At 37.5% G+C, this 25,407-nt stretch overlaps 1 protein-coding gene across 1 annotated transcript in view; it reads left to right on the top strand.

Moving 5' to 3' along the window:
- dnah7 (dynein, axonemal, heavy chain 7) overlaps window positions 1-25,407 on the top strand; it is a 422,487-nt gene that overhangs the window by 49,496 nt on the left and 347,584 nt on the right. Inside the window, exon 15 of the mRNA XM_039755900.1 lies at window positions 93-279. Coding sequence (XP_039611834.1) covers window positions 93-279 — 187 coding nt within the window. The remainder of the gene's footprint in view (window positions 1-92; window positions 280-25,407) is intronic.

The raw sequence follows: 25,407 nt of genomic DNA, 5'->3' as shown, positions 1-25,407 counted from the left end.
TTATTTGTGTATTCTCCTTTCGTTATTTACCACTTAAAAATCAGGTACTCTTTTTCTACATAACCAAATGTATTTTTTTTATCTTTGTGTAGTGAATGGGAAGGCAAGTTGCTTCTGCTTCAAGAGATAATGGATGAGTGGCTTAAGGTACAAGCCACTTGGTTGTATCTAGAGCCCATCTTCAGCTCCCCGGACATTATGGCACAGATGCCAGAGGAGGGACGCCGTTTTACAGCTGTAGACAAAACCTGGAGAGAAACAATGAAGCAGGTGTTATTGGTAAGAGCCATTCTATGATTGTGAAGTAAAGAACATCATACAAGTACTAAGAGTGTTCCTGTAACAATTGGTAATGTTGTCTTCGCTCCAGTCTTGGCTTTACTACCTATGTTTACACTGTTTTAATAGCACTTCATTTTTTTCATTTCGCCATATGGTATGGTTTTAATACTGGTTTGAGAATGTAACATTAGTTCACTGGACAGTGGCAATATATTCATGAGTAAGTCAGCTCTTAAAGGATAAGTTTGATATTTTTTAAGTGAAAGCTATTTCCTCACAATTGCGGTATATAGTAATTGGCACATGAAAATTGCTCCATAAAATGAAACATATTTTATTAATTTAAAAAAATAGCCTGCTCTTGGGTCTTATAATGGAGTTAAAGAGTAACTGGATTCCAATGTTAAAAAAAGCATTAGAATTTGTCAAATATGTCAGTTTTTAAAGTTAAAAATGAGATTGAGTATTGATCCATGTCTGGAGATTGCAGACATATTGCAAAACAGTATTTCTCTGTCATTTTAAGAAAACAAATGCAAAACATTTTTAAAGGAAACTGGCTGCACTTTAATTCGCTGCTCATCTTTCCCCCCAGTAACGTTTCAAGGCCGGGGGCCTGGATTCACCTCGGAAAGTTGTCACCAAGCGCTGTTATTGACATCATTGAATATTGATGCCCAGATGTAAATTGTAGACAATTAGAGAATAGTAACTGAAAAATGGCACACGTTTACACACATTTTACACACATTCTTTCACTATACGGAAGCTTATTTCATTATTTTCCAAAGATATTGCCTGCTGGCTGCTGCCACCAACATGAAAATGCATGTGTGTGCTTTGTGGTCTATTGAGAGTACAGTAAGATTGGGCACATTCTTAGCATACAGTCAAGTGACATTATAGGCATATGTATAGTTTTAATCAGATTGAAGTTTAGTTAGTTTAGTCTAGAAGATTTAGCATATGCACACTGGTAGTGAAGAGCTGCCATTCCTGCCTTAAAGTGTTAGGTTCTGCATGGAGTCTACATGTTCTCCCATGTATTTATGGATTGACAGGTTCCAGTGTCAGTGAATTTACTCACTCAAAAGCATCATCCTCAGTTTTGTCTTGCCAAATCTTCAGCAAGTATAACTAATCATGTGTTAAATAATTAAATATTTTTTAATAAACTGAGCAGGGGAATATTCTTCAACGTTCCACTACAGCGAATATGCTGAAAGTTTCAATTGAACACTTTTTCTGTCTTCCTACTGGATTACCTTTTTGATTTTCTCAGCACTAGGTGCTAAATATGAAAGATTATTCCTGCCACTCAAAAAGTGTTACGGTTATTTAATTGCATTATTTCTAAAAGTATTGTGTTATTTTGCAGATTATTGCCTGCTGTAGCCTGTAGCACTGTGTCTGTTCATGTTTCAGTCATGCAGATTAAGTCTGCAGTTAGCGCGCAATCAAGTTAAATTTTGAGTTCAGAAATAATGTAATAATCTTTATGAAATAACACAATACTTGTGCAGAATAACACAATTTTTTGGAGTGGTGGGAATAAGCTTCTGTGATTTTTCCCTTAAACTCCAATTTCCCCTTTCTTTTCTTGCTCAAATATCTTTGATTCTCTTATTTATTTCTAGATTTTACTAAAATATTCTCATTTCCAACAGATAATAGTCTCTGTTCTTATGTATAATATGTAATCTGTTAATATCATGCACCAGTGCATGAATATAAACGTAACTTTAAAAAAATGTTATTATGGATATTTGTTAATATCCTGTCTGTTTCATGGCAATGTCCATTTGCACCTATTGCAAATCTCTCCGAAGACTGATAAAAGACTCCATAGTGTAGAGATGGCCCAATTTATTCTACACGCTGACTAGAACTAAATGGCGTCATATTATACAACAAAACAATACGTAGATTTTTTTCTCTCTGTACAACTGGCAAGTATTAAAGTACACTGCTAAGCTAAATAAAATATGAAAAAAAGACATCTGTGTAACTGTTTATATTTTGATAATTACATCTAAGATCTGTTTTCCCATAGTCCTGACCAATAGATCATTGAGCATTGACATGCTCCTTCTTCTTTCGGCTGCTCCCATTAGGGGTTGCAACAGTGGATCATCCTCTTCCATATCTTCCTGACCTCTACATCTTGCTCTGTCACACCCATCACCTACATGTCCTCTCTCACCACATCCATAAACCTTCTCTTAAGTCTTTCTATTTTCCTCTTGCCTGCCAGCTCTGTCTTTAACATCCTTTTTCCAATATACCCAGCATCTCTCCTCTTCTCATGTCCAAACTAACGCAATCTTGCTTTTCTGACTTTGTCTCCCAACCTTCCAACCTGAGCTGACCCTCTAACTCGTTTCTAATCCTGTTCATCCTCCTCATCACATCCAATGCATATTTTAGTATCTTTAACTTTGCCACCTCCAGCTCTGTCTCTGCTTTCTGGTCAATGCCACCGTCTCCAACCCATATAACATAGCTGGTCTCACTACTGTCCTGTAGACCTTCCCTTTCACTCTTGATGATTACCTGTCTGTCACAAATTACTCCTGACAATCTTCTCCACCCATTCCACCCTGCCTGCACTTTCCTTTTCACTTCTCTTCCACAATCCTTGTTACTCTGTGCTGTTGATCCCAAGTATTTAAACTCATCCACCTTTGCCAACTCCACTCCCTGCATTCTCACCATTCTACTGACCTCCCTCTAATTTACACACATGTATTCTCATTTGTTCTTACTGACCTTCATTCCTCTCCTCTCCAGAGCATATGTCCTCCTCTCCAGGGTATCCTCAACCTGCTCCCTACTCTCATTACAGATCACAATGTCATCAGCAAACATCATACTCCACAGGGACTCCTGTTTAATCTCGTCTATCAACCTGTCCATCAACATTGCAAATAAGAAAGGGCTCAGAGCCAATCCCTGATGTAATCCCTCCTCCACGTTGAATGCATCCGTCACTCCTACCACAGTCTTCACCACTGTCACACTTCCCTCGTACATATACAACTCTTAGATACTTCTCTGCCATTCCTGAATTCCTCATACAATACCACAACTCCTCCCAAGGTACCCTGTCATATGCTTTCTCCAGCTACTCCTTCTGGCCTTCTCTGTACTTCTCTATCAACACCGTCAGAGCAAACATTGCATCTGTGATTGTCTTTCTTGGCATGAAACCATACTGTACTCACTAATCATCACCTCCCTTCTTAACCTAACTTCCACTACTCTTTCCTATAATTTCATGCTGTGGCTCATCAATTTTATCCTCCTGTAGTTACTACAGTCCTGCACACCTCCCTTATTCTTAGAAATCAGTACCAGTACACATCTTCTCGTCTCCTTAGGCATCCTCTCACTTTCCAAGATTCCATTAAACAATCTGGTTAAAAACTCTACGGCCATCTCTCCTAAACACCTCCATGCTTCCACAGGTATGTCATCTCGACAAATGGCCTTTCCATTCTTCATCCTCTTCATAGCTGTCCTTAATTCCTCCTTACTAATCCGTTGCACTTCCTGATTCACTATCTCCACGTCATCCAACCTCTTCTCTCTCTCGTTCCCTTCATTCATCAGCTTCTCAAAGTACCCTTTCCATCTGTTCAACACACTCTCCTCGCTTGTGAGTACGTTTCCATCTATATCCTTTATTACTCTAACCTGCTGCACATTGTTCCTAGCTTGGTCCCTCTGTACAGGTAATTTTCTCCCCCTTAGTGTCCAAACTCTCATACAACTCACTGAACGCCTTTTCTTTAGCTTTCGCCTACTCTCTCTTTACCTTGCGCTTTATCTACTTGTACTCTTGTCTACTTTCTGCATCTCTCTGACTATCCCACTTCTTCTACACCATCCTCTTCCTCTGTATACTCTACTGTACTTCCTCATTCAACCTCCATGTTTCCTTTTCCTCCTTCCTCTGTCCAGATGTGATGCCAAGCATCCTTCTGGCTGCCACTCTTACTACTCTTGCGGTAGTTGCCCATCTGTCTGGTAACTCTTCACTACCACCCAGTGCCTGTCTTACTTCCTCCATAAACTGAATCTTGCAGTCTTATTTTTTCTACTTCTACCATTTGATCCTTGACTCTGTCTTCACTCTCTTCCTCTTCTTCTTGATTTTCAGTATCATCCCACAGACCATCATCCTATGCTGCCTAACTACACTTTCCCCTGCCACCACCACTCCTTCTGATTGACTCTTTTGCATAGGAAATAGTCTACCTGTGTGCATCTTCCTCCACTCTTGTACATCACCCTATGTTCCTCCCTCTCTTAAAATACATATTCACCTCAGCCATACCCATCCTTTTTGCAAAACCAACTATCATGTGACCTTCTTCATTCCTGTCTTTGACACCTACCCATCACCTCCTCATCCCCTGTTTTCCCTTTACCAACATGTCCATTGTCCACTCCAATCACCACTTTCTGTCCCTTGGGTACACTGTCCATCACTTCATCCAAATCACTCCAGAAATCTTCATCCATTGCACACCCAACTTGCGGGGCATATGCAATAACAACATTCATCATCACACCTCCAGTTTCCAGCTTCATAATCATCACTCTGTCTGACACTCTTTTCACCTCCAAAACACTCTTGACATACTGGTACTTAAGAATAATCCCAACCCCACTTCTCCTCCCATCCACACCATGACAGAACAATTTGAATCCACCTCTGATCCACCTGGCCTTACTCCCCTTCCATTTAGTCTCTTGCACACACGATATATCAACCTTCCTTCTCTCCATCATATTGGTTAACTTTCTTCCCTTACCAGTCATTCTGCCAACATTCAAATTTCCTACCCTCAGTTCCACTCTCTTTACCTTCCTCCTGTCCTCCTGCCTATGGACACATCTCCCCCATCTTCTTCTCCTTCTTCAGCTTCGGCCAACAGTAGTCCAGTTTCCGGTAGCATCCTGTTGGCTAGCATTACTGGTGGCTGCCGTTGTAAACCCGGGCCTCAACCAATCCTGTATGGAAATCTGTATTGTTGTTCACATATTGATCTGGCAAAATTTTACACTGGATGCCTGTCCAGACGTAATCCTCCCCATTTATCCAGGGCTTGGGACCGGCATGACGAAACACACTGGATTGTGCATCCCCTGTAGCAGGGTTGAGCATTGATGTGCTTGATCCAAGGAATTCAACTAACGTGAAACATAAGGTAGAATTTGTGCAAAATGAATGAAGCTATGGCATTTTAGAGGTCTCATAGAATTTTTTTTTGTCTTGTGACCACTAAAGGTGTAAACATTAAACTTTCATTTGGAGTATTATAATGCCATATAGTGTAGTTAGATAAATGCATAATTTCAGAGCCATTCCAGCTTATAGTAGTAACAATTCCAAGTTACAAGTTTGGTCAACTTATCTACATATTTTTTGCTGACTTGCAAGTGTCTAATGAAACAAAACAAAAATAATTCATGGCTAATGGAACTGTGGTACACGCCTGTCTCTTCTAAAGTGGCTCCCTTAGCAGTTTAATCTACACGTTCAGTAGTGGTGTCTTTAGAGTGCTCTCATTGGCACACTCCCCAATCACCATGACCTCCAAGTGCAGCTTCACTTTAATTACCCTCTTCAGCATCACTTTTCTGCTTGGTCTTATCAATAGATTGTTTTAATTGTGCTTCTTTCTAGATTTTCTTTTTAAAGGGCAGCTTGCCCACAAGCACTCAGTGATTAGCTCTTATTGCATAACTGCCCCTTCACTTTGTAGATTTAACATAATGTTGCAATTTATTGGAATAAACACCACTTCACTGTAGTTGAGTCTTATATGGCACATGTCCTATTAGGCAGACTTAGTGTGGCCCACATTTACAGTGACAGACATTGGGGGGACAGGTGGGGAGAGTGTTAATGTCATTTTTTGATGTTTTGATGACACACTATTGTGCCACAAATGATTTATAGTTCTAAGAGTCTATCTTCCATTTGCAATATGAATATTGTGGTATATTGCTAATTTTCCAGTTCACTGGGATTCCATCTTCTGAGATTCATAATACAAAGGCTTCAAAATGTTCAGTTCATTCCTTTAAGTTTTTTTTGGATAGGGTCCATGAGTCAGGGACATTAATAAACTTTTTGAAATGCTTGACTGCTAACAATTCATTTTTATCTTTATTCTTGAAGTCTTCTTAATATATGTTGGCATATTAATAATTGTTTCAAAAACAAACAAAAATTATATAATATAATATAATATAATATAATATAATATAATATAATATAATATAATATAATATAATATAATATAATATAATATAATATATAGGAGATTAACATAGTAGTTAGTTGTGCTACCTCACTGATCCAGCATCTTTGTTTATTATTTTACCTTTAGCTGACATCTTTATCCTAGGCAACTATTTATAAGCATTTTTACATTTGGATCCCAAGACAGAATGAGTCACAAGAGTGAATGAAGTAGAAAGCATAGGGTTTTAAGTCCAGTACCTTAACTATTGTCTGTCAAATGCTACAACTGGTCATGGTGAAGTTTCCATGTTTTGAAGATGTCTGCAAAGTTTAAGAAAATTAGAAATTTCAAACTGGTCCTTCTGTGGCTGTGATAGCGGAAGTATACATGCATTAGATTGTGCTATGAGGATGGCTTCTTGCCTCCCATGGCCTCAAATTGCATGAAATGAATTTCAGAATGTTATGATCTTCTTATGTAATATGCTACCATGGCTGTTCATTTGTCTGTGCAGGATTTTAAATTGCCTGTAGCTCACAAATTGTTTGAACTATTGACCTGAAATTTGGTACACATATACTACATGACGTCTTATATCTGCTTTTGGGGTGATAATTGACCTCCAAGATTATTCCTCTTTATATTTTTATTTTATTTTATTGTAGAATCAACTCTCTGCAGTGCACAGCAGGGCGGCCATGCAGCACATACGTATGGGTGCCGTTCTCATTCCTTACCACCTTCACCGTCACTAACCCTATCTCTTCATATCTTAAATCATTCTTGAGGCAGATTGAAGAGTGGCGCTTAAGTGAAAAATGAAGAAAAATGTACTAAGTAATTGCAACACAAACACTGACTTTATCAGTTTTAACACGAAAGATGCCGACGGAAAAAGAGAAGAAGCAGCCCATATTTATATTTACAGTGACAGACATTGGGGGGACAGGTGGGGAGAGTGTTAATGCCGCTAAGGTGGAGAAAAGAAGAGCTGCTCAGGAAGCAGCAAGTGCATCAACCTCTGAGCAAATGAATGCTAAACGTACAGAGAAGGAGTATGACAACTATAAATGCTCAAGTCAAGTATATTCACTGCACATTATCATGCAATATGTCGTTACTGGTATAATATAATATAATCTACATATATAAAAGTCAATATGTGTATGTATGTATGTTCCAACATCATGTCCGAAAGGCTTGAGCGATTTTCATAAAACTTGGTACACATGTTTCTCATTGGTCGACTAAAAATACAGTAGGGTGAAATTAGCCCTAACACACCCACTTCTGGGTAGGGTGGGGGGTGACCTTTGATTGTATGCATGTTATCATTCAGTTGACACTCTGAACGACCACCAGAGGGCGAACTGGAGGTGACTGCCAGTATCTATATATATATATATATATATATATATATATATATATATATATATATATATATATATATATATGTAATTGACTAAGGCAAAACAACCATGGAAAGCACACTGGAAGGGGCCTGGATTCACTGAGCCGCGACAAGTAAGACACCTATGGCGCACCTCTGAGCCACGTTGAGTGTTCATAGAGGCATGTTTCTCACGGAGGTGAATCGCCATATGCAGCGTGTAAAACGGTTTGCGAGGGGTATTCCATGGGATCCTTAAAACAATCCTATACAGCTGAGGTAAAACACGATGAAGTAAGAAGTCTTTAAAAACCGAGTTTTCGGTTACGACGCCCGACTGCGTGCAGCATAACAAATTGTTTACACGCAACATACAGCAATTCGCATCCGCGACAAACATGCGTCTTCTTCACTCACGGACAATTATATGTTGCTCTCTCCAGAGTTCCATCTTTTCATTCACTTTCTGTTGTATCCTCAAACCCTCCCTTTTTAGACAACTGTGTCTTTCCAGAAGTGTTCAACCATTAATAAATAATTATGCAGCATTTGTTATGCCGCGGGTTCACTATTGTGTTGTATTTTGCTCTCTCCAGAGTTCCATCTTTTCATTCACTTACTGATGTATTCTCACACCAACCCGTTTTAGACAACCGTGTCTTTTCATTGAGCGTGTGTCTACCCGGCGCAGAGAGGCGTGGGTAAGCCGTTGAACCCCATTTGGGCTGCAAACCGTGGAATTCCCACTAAGTGCGACTCATACTCTCCCACTGATTACGTCCCTACCCTTTGTACACACCCCCCTCCCACCTCGCTACTACTGTGGTCAGGTGTCTTGGTGGATTACATATAGAAAAGCAGCCAAAACCGCACAGAGCAATGAAACGTCTACGTGAGTCACAGGTGCTTCTAGACTGTGTTAAGACGACAACAACTCAAGTGACAAGTTGGAGGTGGGCACATGAGCGGGCAGTGCATACTGAATGAGAAATCAGCAGACTAGCATGACGGAGGGAGCTGAATGGACGTCCTTCTCCTCTCCTCCCGTTCCACACTCCACGACTGAGCGCCGTGCACCCCCATCCCTTCATCTGGCAGGAGAAGGCGCGATGGCGATCCGCCAGTTTTCAGACACGGACAATTGTGTGTTGGTTCGTTCCATGCATTGTTTCAATGCTGCTTTTCTTGCTGATTTATTACATTACCAATTTTTCAAATGTTAATTTTCTCCCTGTGCTTAAAAATCATTAAAAAACCGGCCTGATTATGCAGCGTATGGTACGCTGCGGGTTGGTTAGTACTTTATGTTTGAGCACCACCATGCCCCTGTTGCTTTTGAAATTAAATAGAGTTGGCTGGGTTGGCATCCCAATTATTTTTGGGACTCGTTCTGCCTTTGTGACTTAAACAGCCATATATATATCTTATACAGTATATAAACATCTACGCATAGAAGTGTGTGTCTCTGTCCAGCCCGGCATTGAGAGGTATAGTCAGGGTAATGGCTCCAGCTCTGAGGATACACAAGTGAGGCCAGCACACCGGCAAAATGAAACCTGCAAAGAAAGACAGTCGCTTAGCTGCTAATGCACAAACAATGCGAGCACGTCGGCAACATGAATCCTCCTAGGAGAGAGATGTCCAGAGTAGTTCTGATGATTTCAATACTTTCTAGGATCCAGTGTTTTTAACAGCACGGGCTTAAACAGTTAGTGTATGTATGTATGTATGTATGTATGTATGTATGTATGTATGTATATATATATATATATATATATATATATATATATATATATATATATATATATATATATATCTATACTAATAAAAGGCAAAGCCCTCACTCAGTCACTCACTCACTCACTCATTCACTCACTCACTGACTGACTCATCACTAATTCTCCAACTTCCCGTGTGGGTGGAAGGCTGAAATTTGGCAGGTTCATTCCTTACAGCTTCCTTACAAAAGTTGGGCAGGTTTTATATCAAAATTCTACGTAATGGTCATAACTGGAAGCTGTTTTCTCCATTTACTGTAATGGAGATGAGCTTGAACGCCGTGGGGCGGAGTTTCGTGACATCATCACGCCTCCACGTAATCACGCAGTACATAGAAAATCAGGAAGACCTCCAAAAGCGCTGAAGAAAACATGCATTATATAATTGAGAAGGCAGCGAAACAATAAGAAGAAGCGAGTGACATATACAACTATATTGATGAGTTCTGCTACTTCGGAAACAAAGCACGATGTAAACCTACACTTTAAATTAAGTTCATAGACAAGCTGCGCTGGCGTTTGTAATTTAGTGCCTGCCCATATAAGGCCGTCCGTCAGCGGCAATCCAATAGCAAACTGCCACTAAATATTCACGGGTGAAGGACTGTGCTTATGCAGAGGAAGATGAGATGGTCAGGGTGGTGTTTGACACAAACTCAGCGAAACTGCGAGAGAAAGTTTTAAGTGCCAGGACTAAGGTAACATTAAATACAGCCATGGACATAGCACGAGATGGCACCAGCACAACTGGGGAACTTCGATGCATGTACACCGAGTGGCTCACGTGAACTGACGCAGTGCACAGATAAAAGCAACAGTTCCAAAGAGCGCTGAACAAAACCGAATTACACAATTGAAAAGGCAGCAAAAATATGAAGCGCCTGATACATACAGCATATTCATAAATGCAGCTACTGTGGAAACAAAGCACACGGTGGAAAAAGTCAATGTCCCGCTAAAGGAAGACAGTGTAAAAAACCGTGCATGCAGTGTGTCAGGTCTCAGATAAAGAAGAAGACGAGCTGTTTATTGATGCAGTAAGAAACGAATCGATGAATGAAACCTGTCATCTTTACAACGATTGACAAACACGGAATGTAACTTGAACACAACACATCCTACAAATACAAACCTGATTGAAAGAAATAATGATAATCAAATCCTTGATGACAGCAACACTCAGTAACACTCACAAAACAAATACTGTATATTGACAGTCATGTTACGTTATTTTTAAAATGTTCCCTTTTCTTTTTCATAACTTCTACTTCTCCACTGCGATACGCGGGTATATATATAAATGTATATATATATCCCCGATCTACAGTACATACTCTCGCATAGACAAGCCACACGCTGTGGCGCAATTGTAGAGTCTTAAGCCTCTAATGCCGACATTCGAGGTTCGATTCCGAGAGGGATGCACTGAGTATGTACGCGCTATCCGATTCATTTTACCTTCGCATCTCCTTGGTTTGGGACGTATGAAAAATATTCGGTTAACGCAGAATCATGTTACGTTATTTTTAAAATGTTTCCCTTTATTAGCACAAGCACAGCTGAGAAGCTTCGATGCATGTACTCCATAACGCGTTAAAAATAACGCATTTAATCACACTTTCAATTCCAAGCAAAGGGAACTTTTGTCAATGCATGATTTCCTGGTACATCCATTACACTGATGCACACATCACAGCTACAAAAATGTTAGAGTCGGAATAAAGCACGTTCCTACGACTGATCATTTCGACTTCCGAGCGAAGCCTTGATAAAAGCATGGTTTTGTGCACACTGAAAAGCAAGCAAAATTAGATGCATTACAGAAAGCAGACTTTGTGGCTCTTACTGGGGATCATTGGACTTCCGTGACCGTTAGTAATTCTAATTACATCTAATTACAAAATGTTCAATGATCACACTGTTTTAGCCTAATGTACAAAATAATTTTGGCTAAGGTTACTCAGAGTTTAAAGATTAAGTTGGTCAAATTACCTTTTATGTTTCTGACTTATTTTTTTAAGAAGAAAAACTGCACTTTATGTTGAAATTTTGGTTATTATTATTTAAAGACAATACTATTCTGAAAATCTACTTAAAGTACTTAAACTACCACTTTATTTTTAAGTCTGCCCAATTTTAACCAGGGATGATATTTTTGTTTCTGTTTTGAATTCAAATGCAGTTTAAAGGCTTTTTTTCAGAAATTAAAACAGCTTCAGTTTACAATATTCATGTACATGTCTATTATTTGATTCTGTCGCCCACTAAAACACTTTTAAATTAAAAAAAAACATTTGCGATTTGGGGCAAATGCGTGTGCGATTACATACGATTAATCAAGATTAATTATTACACAGCCTCTAATTAATTGGATTAATTTTTTAATCGAGTCCCACCCCTAATATATATATATGTGGATATATATATATATGTAGATTTGTATATATATATGTGTATATACAGTATGTATATATATGTATGTGTGTATATGTGTATATATATGTGTATAGAGTGTATATATATATATATATATATATATATATATATATGCCAGCAACACTCATGACAATGACAAAACAATTACATTGTCAATCATGTTACGTTATTATTAAAATGTTTCCTTTTCTTTTTACTTCTCGCTGCCAATCAGGTATTTTGCTATATATATATATATATATATATATATATATATATATAGATATATATATATATATATATATATATATATATATATAGATATATATAAATATATACAGATATATATATATATATAAATATATATATATAAATAGATAGATATGACAACAACACTCAATATCAATGACAAAACAATTACATTAACAATCATCTTACGTTATTTTTAAAATGTTTGCTTTTCTTTTCATAACTTCTTTAACACACTACTTCTCCGCTGCGAAGCGCGGGTATTTTGCTAGTATACTAATAAAAGGCAAAGCCCTCACTCACTCACTCACTGACTCATCACTAATTCTCCAACTTCCCGTGTGGGTGGAAGGCTGAAATTTGGCAGGTTCATTCCTTACAGCTTCCTTACAAAAGTTGGGCAGGTTTTATATCAAAATTCTACAAGTAATGGTCATAACTGGAAGCAGTTTTTCCATTTACTGTAATGGAGATGAGCTTCAACGCCGTGGGGGCGGAGTTTCGTGTGACATCATCACGCCTCCCACGTAATCACGCAGTACATAGAAAACCAGGAAGACCTCAAAAAGCGCTCAAGAAAACATGCATTATATAATTGAGAAGGCAGCAAACAATAAGAAGCGAGCGAAAGTGACATATACAACCATATTGATGAGTTCTGCTACTGAAACAAAGCACGATGTAAACCTACACTTTAAATTAAGTTCATAGACAGGCTACGCTGGCGCTTGTAATTTAGTGCCTGCCCATATAAGGCCGTCCGTCCCAGCGCAATCCAATAGCAAACTGCCACGGGTAAATATTCACGGGTGAAGGACTGTGCTTATGGAGAGGAAGATGAGATGGTCAGGGTGGTGTTTGACACAAACTCAGCTGAAACTGCGAGAGAAAGTTTTAAGTGCCAGGACTAAGGTAACATTAAATAAAGCTATGGACATAGCACGAGATGGCACCAGCACAGCTGGGAACCTTCGATGCAAGTACACCAAGTGGCTCACGTGAACTGACGCAGTGCACAGATAAAAGGCAACAGTTCCAAAGAGCACTGAACAAAAACCGAATTACACAATTGAAAAGGCAGCAAAAAATATGAAGCGTCTGATAAGCATATTCATAAATGCAGCTACTGAGGAAACAAAGCACACGGTGGAAAAAGTCAATGTCCCGCTAAAGGAAGACAGTGTAAAAAAAACCCGTGCATGCAGTGTGTCAGGTCTCAGATAAAGAAGATGACGAGCTGTTTATTGATGCAGTAAGAAACGAATCGATGAATGAAACCTGTCATCTTTACAACGATTGACAAACACGGAATGTAACTTGAACACAACACATCCTACAAATACGAACCTGATTGAAAGAAATAATGATAATCAAATCCTTGATGACAGCAACACTCAGTAACACTCACAAAACAAATACTGTATATTGACAGTCATGTTACGTTATTTTTAAAATGTTCCCTCTTCTTTTCTACCTTTTTAACACACTACTTCTCCGCTATGATACGCTGGTATATATATATGTATATATATATATCCCGCTCTACATACTCGAATAATGGATACTTTATTCGCCATCAATGATTGTTTTGGTAAAGCCATACTCAGTGTATTCGTTAGATGAACGGTAAAAAAGTAAGAGCGAGGGGAGGATGACTCATTGAGGCATGCAGGCTGTAGCGCCAACTCTATCTGAATTGCGCTGATCACATTTGAAAAAATATATATCTTTTCAAGTTCTATTTAGTCCATATGTGTCAAAAAAAGATGCCAGGCGTCCAGCTCTAAAATGACATATGAGCAAAGACAACTGAATGATTTGATTTGTTATTGCACGTAAGAGCTGGAGTCAACGCTTTAACAAACAGCGTATTGCACTGATAATAAATAGCTGTTTGTGTATATATGTAGATATATATGTATGTATATATGTGTATATGTATAGATATGTATATATATATATGTTTATGTGTGTGTGTGTAAATATATATATATATATATATATATATATATATATATATATATATGACAACAACACTCATCACTCACAACAGTGACAAAACAATTACATTGACAATCAGGTTACGCTTATTTTCAAAATGTTTCCTTTTCTTTTCATTGCTTCTTTAACACACTACTTCTCCAAGCTGGTATTTTGCTATATATATATATATATATATTTATATATATATATATATATATATATATATATATATATATATATATAGAATCCGTAGTCTCAATCTCGATCTGATTATATGGGTGAGTTACCTACCAGGTAACATATGTGGTTGGTCTGCCATCGAGACTCAGATGCTATGAATGTAATTACTTCGATCTCCAGGCTGTCAAATAAACGAACCACACGCCGTGGCACAGGGTAAAGGGACTTCGTCTCTGATGTCCAAGGTTTGATTCCCTCAAGGGGTGCGGTGCAGTGTGTACGCCTGACTGAACCATCAGGACTTGGGACTTGAAATTTGGAATGTAGTTTACCCTTGGCCCATAGGTGCTTGCTAAGAAACGGTTTTAAAAATTTCGTGGTCCAAACACATTCTGTCTGTATGTCTGTCTGTCTGAGAATTACTTAACGGATTTAGATCTGGTTGTTTTCTATAATTTATTTTAACTTTCTGGTTGATTTTGTTACTTCTGTCATTGCGCTAAGTACCATAGTTTGCTTGCAGTATAATCTATACTAATAAAAGGCAAAGCCCTCACTGACTCACTCACTCACTCACTCACTCACTCACTCACTCACTCACTCACTCACTCACTCACTCACTCATCACTAATTCTCCAACTTCCCATGTAGATAGAAGGCTGAAATTTGGCAGGATTATCCCTTACAGCTTACTTACAAAAGTTAAGCAGGATTCATTTCAAAATTCTACACGTAACGGTCATAACGGTCGACAACATCCGCCATATTAAACTTTCTTATTTACGGCCCCATCTTCATGAAATTTGGTAGGTGGCTTCCCTGCGCTAACCGAAACTGATGTACGTACTTATTGCGATGGTATGACGCCACTGTCGGCCGCCATATTGAACTTTCCAACGTCACTAATTCTCCAACTTCACGTGTAGGTAGAAGGCTGAAATTTGGCAGACTTATTCCTTACAGCTTACTTACAAAAGTTAAGCAGGTTTCATTTCGAAATTCTACGCGTAACGGTTATAACGGTCGACAACATCCGCCATGTTGAACTTTCTTATTTTTTGCCCCATCTTCACGAAATTTGGTAGGTGGCTTCCCTACGCTAACGGAAACCAATGTATGTACTTATTTTGGTGGTATGATGCCACTGTCGGCCGCCATATTGAACTTTTCAACAATCTTTGTTACTTATGGGCCCATCTTCAAGAAATTTGGTACGCGGGTTCCCAATGCTAACTGAATCCTACTTGCGTACATATATACGTCCATAGCCTGCAGCTCGGTCACCGTGTGAGGCGGCATTGGGTCCCCCATCGCAACGCCTCCCACGTTGTTGGCTGCCTGCTTATATAAGGCCGTCTGTCGCTCCGGTCTCTACATTCCCTTCCTTGCTTTGCTACGGGATTCACGTCTCCCTGCTGTCAACTGCAGCCTTTTTATTTAATCCACGGCTTCTCCGCGGTTTTATTGTTCGTCTATTACGATTATAGTTATTGTTTAGGTACTTTAGACTTACTTTACATTGTTCAGGTACCCATTTCCTTTATCGTTCCAACCGTACCCCCATTAACATGTCTATCGAGGTGATCACCATCGATCAAAGAACTGTCACTTACCGAGTGGTTTCCATGCCCGGAGATGGCACCTACCTTTTCCATTCTCTTTGTTACATATTGCACGGCCATATCAGGCTCACTCTTGATATCCGGAGGAACATTGTGTCTTATGTATTGAATGACTGGGACAGGTTCAAGGTGTGAACTGATGACGGTACAGGAGATAATTATACTACACAGGAAGCACTATAAGAATGAAATGCTTAAGCCCTTCACCTATGCATCTGCATGTGAGTTGATGGCTGCCGCTGAATTGTTCAGTTGTTGCTTTCAAGTGTACCGAAATGGCCAAATATTTTACACCTTTCGACACCTGCCAGTGCCTCTTAAATATCTTAGATTGACAGGTGACGATTTCAGTAGTGGTCACTTTGATGTTTATGAATGTTTAAACTCTCAAAAGCTGGATGTGAAGTTATCGATGAAACTGGTTGTATGCTTACAACGCTTGACAGATGTCCAATGTCTCTTCAACACAAGTCCTACAAATACTGTCGTAATTGAAACAAACCATGAAACTCAAACCGATTATGACAGCAGCAATCCAAGCTGTGAGATTTGAAACAAGATTACTGTTCACATGGCCAACTGTACGTTGCATGCTCAAGAGTAAGCTCAGCGCACAGCTTGGTCATATTACAACCGGAGGGCTGAACTCACAATGTGGTATACAAAGAGATCCTTAACAAATAACTATTGGCATATTTTTCCTCAGTTTAAAAAGGTTTAATTTACTTCTTAATAAAAATTTTAAGGCAGTACTTCGCCGCTGCGAAGCGCGGGTATTTTGCTAGTACAGTATAATACAATACAATATAATATAGTATAATATAATATATCTAACTTATTCATTATATTAAATTGACTAATACTTCTGCCTCACAACTCCAATTAAGAGAGTTTGTAGCAGACATTGTCATTATATTATCTAACAACACAACAAGTTTTCACACTTTGAAGTCATGGTAAACAACAATAAAATGTCATACTATAACTCATCTGGAAAGCACTTTTTTTCCCCCGCCTCATTTTTAGGTGCCTTTATAATGCATCACTGTGACTTTAACTGTCAACAGTAAAATTATGAATAAACCCCAGAAACAGAATCCAATTGCCAGATACACCAAAATACACGTGTAAAACTTGTCAAATAAGACTTTAACTTGTCAAACAAAGTTTTTGTTAAAGTGATTTAAAGTTTAGATCCTACTTAGCTTTCACAGATGATATTTTGCAACGTGCAACATGGAGGTTCTACAGTAATAAAATTACCTCTACATAGTGGGCAAACATACAAAATGGTGGCAACTTTTCAAACATGCCTACAAAATGGCAACTGGATGACATTAGTTCCCAGTGCAGATAGTTGTGGTGGTTGAGGGGAGTGCTTTGGAATATTGAGGGAAAATCCAAAATAAACACACGGAGAATGTGCAAAATCCACAGTCAAATTGTTTAGACTCCTGGATGATAATAATAACAATAATACAAAGGATCTGTGAGGTGCCACATTTCCACTTGCAGTCCATCCATCCATCCAGTCCATTTCTGTTGAATCTAAGTCTATGTGCAATTTTCTCTTTTATATGTTAATGTTTATTTTTATTTTTTTTATGTTATTTTTATTATTTACATTGTATTCATTTTATTCACAAAATCTAAGTAGGTCATCTTCAAATGAAATAGAAAAATTATCTGGAATGGTCAGTTACTGCAAATTTGAAAATAAATAAAAATTAATTACATCTCTGACTCTTGCCTATCTAAATCATTTACTGCCTGATCCATGTCAGAAAGTACCTTGCCTCAATTGGAGGTACTGATTAAATTCACTTGTGATGATCCTTTTAGCTGCATAACAGAAGTACCCAGTCTTGCAGAATGACTGTTTATTCCATTTTGTTCTGCATTATGCGTTAAAGCCATTCCTCCATTTCTTAATGTACAGTGTATTGTTAGATATAGTGCCATACATTTCTGATTTTTAATTGAAAATAAAAATAATTTTTTGATAATCATTATTCTTACAGGGATAAAAGCTGCAGGAAGCAAACAATTCAGAATTTCAGCACTAGGTGCCACTGTTTATTCATTTTCTACTGTAAGTCTGTCACAGTCCTTGAAGTGTTCACTCCCCCATTTCAAGTCCATGACACACAGTAAACACTACTACTTTTATATTTGTAATCTGATGAAATTAACATTTATGCTAAAGTAGATGTTATTATGTACTTTTCAGTGCTGCTTTATTAAAATAAAATCATGTATCTATATTATACTTTATGGCTAAAATCTGTTTCTGTATGTGCATAATACATCTGAAGCTAGCTTTATTAGATTTTCCTCTGAGTATTCATTAGGTGATGAAAAATGCACATTTACTTTCAGGTTATAAGGGCTGAAATAGTTTCTATAAGGTGTCATTTTTGTACTGTGACAGTATCAGAACTTTCTATTAAATACACTGTGGCCGGCAGCATTTATACAATGATGCAGTATACAGTATGTACAGAGCACACTTGACTCTGGTTATACATAACATCCAAACATCTGCTTCCCAGAACATTTAGAGGTATAAAGACACATTTTAACAATTCTTATATTGATTCTTGGTAAAATGATAATATTGCAAAACACTAATTTGTCTGTGTTAGCATGATGCCACCGATGAATGATCTCATTAGCCTACCAAAATGTAGAAGGTGTGCCTCTGAAACTTGGTTAAAGCTTTACAATATATCACTTTTTCCTCATTTTCCACTTTTCCAAATAGTTAGTGTTATTTGGAAGGAGGGAAGACCAAGACGTCATGGTATTTGCCAGGGCAAGTAGAATGTGGATTGCAGGTCATCTTAAAGTGAAAGTAGTCATTTTCAAGTTTCATTAATGCATTCTAAATACAAAATCAAAAAGTCTGATAATTACAGATTTTAGCATCTTTGTTTCCTGTGTTAAAAATGGATCTGTTTTATAATCATGGTGAGTTAATGTTGGTAGAGCAGAGTAAGGCAGAGATACTGAATCAAACATCTACTTTTTGTTATGTTTTTTACTAGGGGGCTTTGCCCCCTGCTCGATTCGCTCTCCAACCCCTGGCCAGTGCTACGTGCTTGCCTCTTTGAAGTTCTGCTGCTCGCGTATGGGGATGCGGATGTGCAATTTAAACAGATATTTATTTTCATGGGAATTGTTACATATGCATGATTTCAAAGTATAACTGCCCCTGATTGAATTTCATTTCTTTCTCTCTATTAAATAAAATGAGTTTTTTGATTGTTTGGCTGTAAGATTTGTTAATTGTCTTTGCAAAAGCTATTCTAACTGGAAACTGTTAAAATTTTAATTTGAATGGCATATCAAGGTCTCCTTTGTTGTCTAATGTTATCCGTGGAAGATATACTACATTACCTTTCTTGGGTAAATCCTTCTTTCTACAGTAATTTGTGCGTTGTAAGACCGGACGTTGTGAACAGTTGTAGATATTCTTTGTGATTTTATAAGTTGTTTTCATCTTCCACATGATCACCACAAACTGTTTCAGCATAGTCTAATTAATACGCATTTAACCAGTTTGCCGTGTAACCGTTCAACATTTTTGGATGCATTTAAGCAATTTTATTTATAACCAATCAACATTTTTGGTGTTAATTTTTTTAATTTCCTCGTTTCTCAGTGCTAGGATTGCGCATTTTTCATGTTGATATCCCTTCACGATGAAATTCTTCAATAAGATTTGGACATAATACGTCTTCTTTAATTGCGAACTTAAAGTGAAGAAAACGTTATAATATATAAGAGCTGAGAACACAGGAAGTGTCTGACTAAAGCATTCACATGAATGAGAGTTGAGAGGACCGTGGTCTGGTCTTGTCTGAAAATGTTTGAGAGTAGGGCGTGATTTGAAAAAATCTCAAGGCAAAAGTCTTGCAGCACTGGACTTGAAAAAATCTCTGTTCCAAAAAGTCTCGTCGCGTTGAAGGAATTTTTTATATAATAGAGAGATTTGTTTTTTTTGTGATCCATCAAAACAAATTGTTTGTCAATGTGTCATCACCATTAGGGTCACTTACATTGACACCTATTGCATAAATAGTACATTCATAATCTCAAATTGGACTAAATAAAACACAAGTAAACAACAATAATGTTTATTTATATTGAAGCCAGACAAAACATTGATAAATCACATCCTCCTATGAATGCTTTCATTAAATTACACTTAGCAACAGAGACTTTGGTCTTTGAACACTTTTTGGTGTACCTAATGAATTTTGGCCTATTGATCACAAAAATAATCTTTATATTTCCCTACCACATACAATTATATTGCAATTGCCAATTACTGTGATATGCTCTCATGTTATTAGTTTACATGTACAACTACAACTGGAACATTTGTGGTGATCTAAAAGCAGTGACACTGCTAATAGGAGTGCAGCGCGGACATACCAAATACTGCAAATGGGACAGCCATGCTGAAGAGTCTCATTACATTAAAAAGAACTGGCCACTCCATAAGGATTTGGTTCAAGGGCTGATAATGTAGCATATAAACCACTAGTCCACCCCACACATAATTTTGCCTCCTCTTCATTTAAACTTGTACTGATGAAAAATTGTATTAAGGAAAGAATAGGGAAGAACTTCATTGTTTGAGACAGATGTGTCCACAAACAGCTGATGCCAAGGTTAAGAAAAGCATTTTTATTGGTCTACAAATCAGACATATCATCAATGACAATAATCACATAGAAGGCATTCAAGGATGAGGCAACTGCAGAGCACAAAACTACATGCAGCTGGTTGACAACATGCTTTAAGCATCGGTAAGATGCATTTTCTGCATTCATACTTGGATTTCCTACCTGCTAAACTTTGTTTGGTCATAAGTGATGATCATGGTGAAAAGGTTCACTAGGACATTACAGTGATGAAAAAGCTATCGGGGCAAGTGGAATCCAGTAGTGCTGGCCAGCCTTTGTTGGACTCTGAAACGAGAAGTGTTTAATGCTGAGTACAAATGGAAATCAGCTGTTAAACAATTTTGGCCTGATTTAAATGATGGAATATGTTGGCATCATTAAGTGATTAGACATGCTAAATTCAATAAAAGTTTATTTCATGCTTCCCCAAATCTGAAATGATATTTGTGTCAGCTTGAACCTATCTATCATAATCATCAAACACTTTTCAGGAAGCAAAACTTTGTTGTCCAGTGTTACGACAGAATGCATGTTTAAAGTTTATATACAGTATATTCTACCACTCCAGCCTCTTTAAATTACTGTACAATAAACATTTTTTGCCATGCTTAACACATCTTTCTGACCTACATAAACCAAAACTGCAGTTTCACACTCTTCAGCCCCAAAACTAACGAACAACCAGATTGTCAAGCTAAAGGAACTCCAAATCGGCTGGAAATGCTTCTATCCCTTTTTAGTGTGGGAATTGACATTACTACTGTATACATTCGACATTGCAGCAGGATCATACTTAAAATCTCTTCCACAATGATATTTTTTGTACTACTGTTTCGGATCTCTGAATCTGCTCAAATACCTCCATTAAACAAACAATCAACCCTTCAATGGTAACGCAGTGCACCTAGAAAAAAATGATACAAACAAGAATTAAGAAATTCAATACTTGTATGGCTCAACAGGTAAAGCTTACTATTTTTCAACAAATTGTTTCCATTTATGTATATTAAATAAAAATATTTTTCATAATTTAAAAAAACCACATCAGATGGGTTCAAATAAACTTAATTCACCCATTTTTTGAGCTGCTTATTTAATTGCTGGGTTGTGTGATGTGGTAGCCAAGCATTGAAAGTGACCAGTCTTTGATGAGACACTGATCCAATATAAAGTACATTCAAAAACACCTACAAAGACTTGTAGATATAATTTTGAGTGGAGTAGCCTACATGTCTTTAAGATGCTGAGGAGCCTGACATACCTAATCAAAACCCATTGTGACACAAAGAGAACATACCAACCCCATATACACACTGACTTGGCTAGGAATTCATTATTTCTTTGTTCTTTGTCCTGAATTGATTCTGACCATCGATGTGTCTTTTCTGGTGTTTTGAAACCAAAGTAATTTGTTGTTTAACAAATGTTTGATGAATTTATAATTTATTAGCATTTTGCTGTGACACCATTTTGTGTTTTCTGTGGCTGCCACCATTTTGTGAATTGCATCATGGTGACACAAATCCTTGGTGTCAGGGATGTGACCTCAATGTTCATCATGGGGACAATTTGGTGACGAGTTAAAATGTTGTCTTGGTGGCCATTTTGCATCCGAGTTTACGGATAAACCTCACATTCAAAATTGTTCTAAACATTTTGTTTTTGTCTTCATTGTTTTTGATCTCTAGTTTTGATTACATTTTTTTTGTTTGAAAAGATAGGATTAACTTTTGGTTTATACCTCACTTGGTTTTTGACTAAGAGTTTCTCTTAGTCATTTAAATAAAAATATTACTTTTAGTATAACCTGTACTTTTTTAGCTGAGAATTGTTTGTAGTGCTTTGTGCCTGTGTTCGGAAACGTTAACAATATACAAAAATAAGGTGTATTGTATTCTTTCCCTCCGGGGCAGAACACGCAGCTGCATTAACCACTGCTCCTCAATGCTACCCTGTATTTACATTTTTTACAGTCTTTCTTTGGCCTCTAAACATATTGTTTTACCAGTTTTAGAATTCAAGGAATCTAGTCATTACACATATTTTTTTGATTATATTTGGTTTTCATGATACTAGTGTTGGCTCCAGCAGACCCCCTGACCCTGTAGTTTGGATATAGCGGGTTGGATGATGGATGGATGGATGGATGATACTACAGTAGTATCATTCTCCTGTGGCACTATTTTTTTTGTTTCTGGCAACACCATTTTATTACTTTTTTTTCTATTGCCAGGCAGTTTCTAGGTAGGGACAACAGGTAATGTGGGGGGCTGCATGTAACATCATGGAGTCAAAGGTGTAAAGGACAATGTAAAAGCTGTTTGGTTACAAACTCTCTTCTGTCCTGGATTACAATTTACTCCTTCATTTTGGCTTGAGTTATCTGTGCTAATTGGGCTTTTGACCCTTTTACTTAATTGATTTAGTAAGAATCATATTACACATCCTGGTCTTTGTTGTTTAGATTCCTGATTACAAGTTTTTGACTTTCGTTTGTTAATCAACTTCACTCTATCTTCTGATTCCACTTTAGAATTATTTATTGCTACCACCCTGTGTAATCAGTACAGTGTCGGGGATAGGTGTTGGTTCTCAGTTACTCCTGCTCCAAGTCATTATGTTCTTTTTTCCTCATGGGGAATATATTAGCTCAGGGCAATACAATGGAACTTCGGTTCACGACCATAATTCATTCCAAAACTCTGGTCGTAAACCGATTTGGTCGTGAACCCAATTAATTTCCCCCCCATAGGATTGTATGTAAATACAATTAATCCGTTCCAGACTGTACGAACAGTATGTAAATATATGTTTTTTTAAGATTTTTAAGCACAAATATAGTTAATAATACCGTAGAATGCACAGCGTAATAGTAAACTAAATGTAAAAACATTGAATAACACTGAGAAAACCTTACCACCAAGAAAAGTAACATTACAACAGTGCACGCTACGAACCGATCGCTGTAAACAGAAGTGAAGTGGAGGTTAAAATCCAATAGAAAAAAGTCTTCATTAAATACAACAAGGTTAAAGCAATGCTCGGATCTGTCTCTTTAAAAACAAGCCTGGTTCATTCTTTCACTGCCTTCTCGGCCTTATCCATTCAGCTGTCTCTCTCGTATGTGTGTGTGTGTGTGTGTGTGTCTCTCTCTCTCTCTCGCGTGCGCGCATGTGTGTGTGTGTGTGTGTGTGTCTCTCTCTCTCTCTTTCGCTCGCTGCACAGTGAATGCACAGGGAGAGACTGAACATGTGCGGAAATCATCAGCACGCACAAACCGAAAGGGAAACTGGCTTGTTCGTATACTGAGTCTGTGGTCGTGAACAGATGCAAAAGTTTGGAGAATTTCTTGGTCGTAAACCGATTTGTACGTGTTCCAAGATATTCGTGAACCGAGGTTCCACTGTATAGGAAAAGAACATTTACTATATTTTTTCCTCTTCCAGCCTATGGACTCTTGACATCTATATGGTAAATGGACTTGTTCCTGCATAGCATTAAGGGTAGTATTAAATTGGCATGAGAATTATTGCAAACAAGAGAATAGACATAAAAATCATCAGGGAATAGCAAGGATCAAAACCAGAAAGCATTAGACCAAAGTATATAAATATTTAGGGGCAAAGAAGATGCAATATGCTAAAGGTGGTCAAAACTGAAATAAACCTGACACTAAAGTAATATTCTTTGGTAATTACTTCATTTGAATATAATTTGTTTCATCCACCAAATAATACTTAATAAAGCTGGACACCACCATTTTACATCAGAAATCCAATGACACTATGCCCATGTGATAACAAATATTGACAAACCATATACATAATGGCTGTGCACTATGAGGCCACACAGTAGAACAAAATATAACATAATAATAAAACCAGAAAACAGAATCACAAAATGAAGGGAAAACTAATACTAGATTGTTCAGATCCTTAGGATAAAATGCTGAATCCCAAAGAAAAATGGATGAAATTCTGTTATGATTGGCTTCTTTTCTTTAATTTTTCTTCAGCTTTCTGTATTGATTTCCTGCAAAGTATATGCCAGTACTTCTGGGAGATTTTACTCCAAATAATTCAAATTTAGCATTAATCAATTTTTTAAAATTGTTTTAAAGTTTTATATTTTTCACATAGTTATATGATGCCATGATTATTTTGGTATGGTCTTAGATTTCTTCAGGGACCAGAAGTTCAGTGTCCTGCGGGAGGTCGTGATTGCTGATGTCATCAGAGTGATATTATTTGGATCAATACAAGAAATCCCTCTCTACCCAAGATCTGGATTCAAAGAGTGGTTACTGTCTCTTTGCATGTTTTATGTACCTCAGTTTTCTGATTAGCATTTAGGATTGGTGTAAATCTAACACAGCAATCACAAACTTATGGCACTCTGTTAAACACAAATTATATAGTCCTCAAGTTCTGTAGCTTCACTCAGTTACAGCACTGGCAAATGTTTTAGTTGTATTTCTTACCATGAAACTTAATTACATGACATAGGACAATATATTAAAATAATACAACACAGTAAATTAAACTGTTGTGATCC

The sequence above is a fragment of the Polypterus senegalus genome, chromosome 6, assembly GCF_016835505.1.
Source record: "Polypterus senegalus isolate Bchr_013 chromosome 6, ASM1683550v1, whole genome shotgun sequence".
Taxonomy (NCBI): domain Eukaryota; kingdom Metazoa; phylum Chordata; class Cladistia; order Polypteriformes; family Polypteridae; genus Polypterus; species Polypterus senegalus.
The sequence above is the reverse complement of the archived record's forward strand: the minus strand, read 5'-3'. Positions and strand labels throughout refer to the sequence as shown.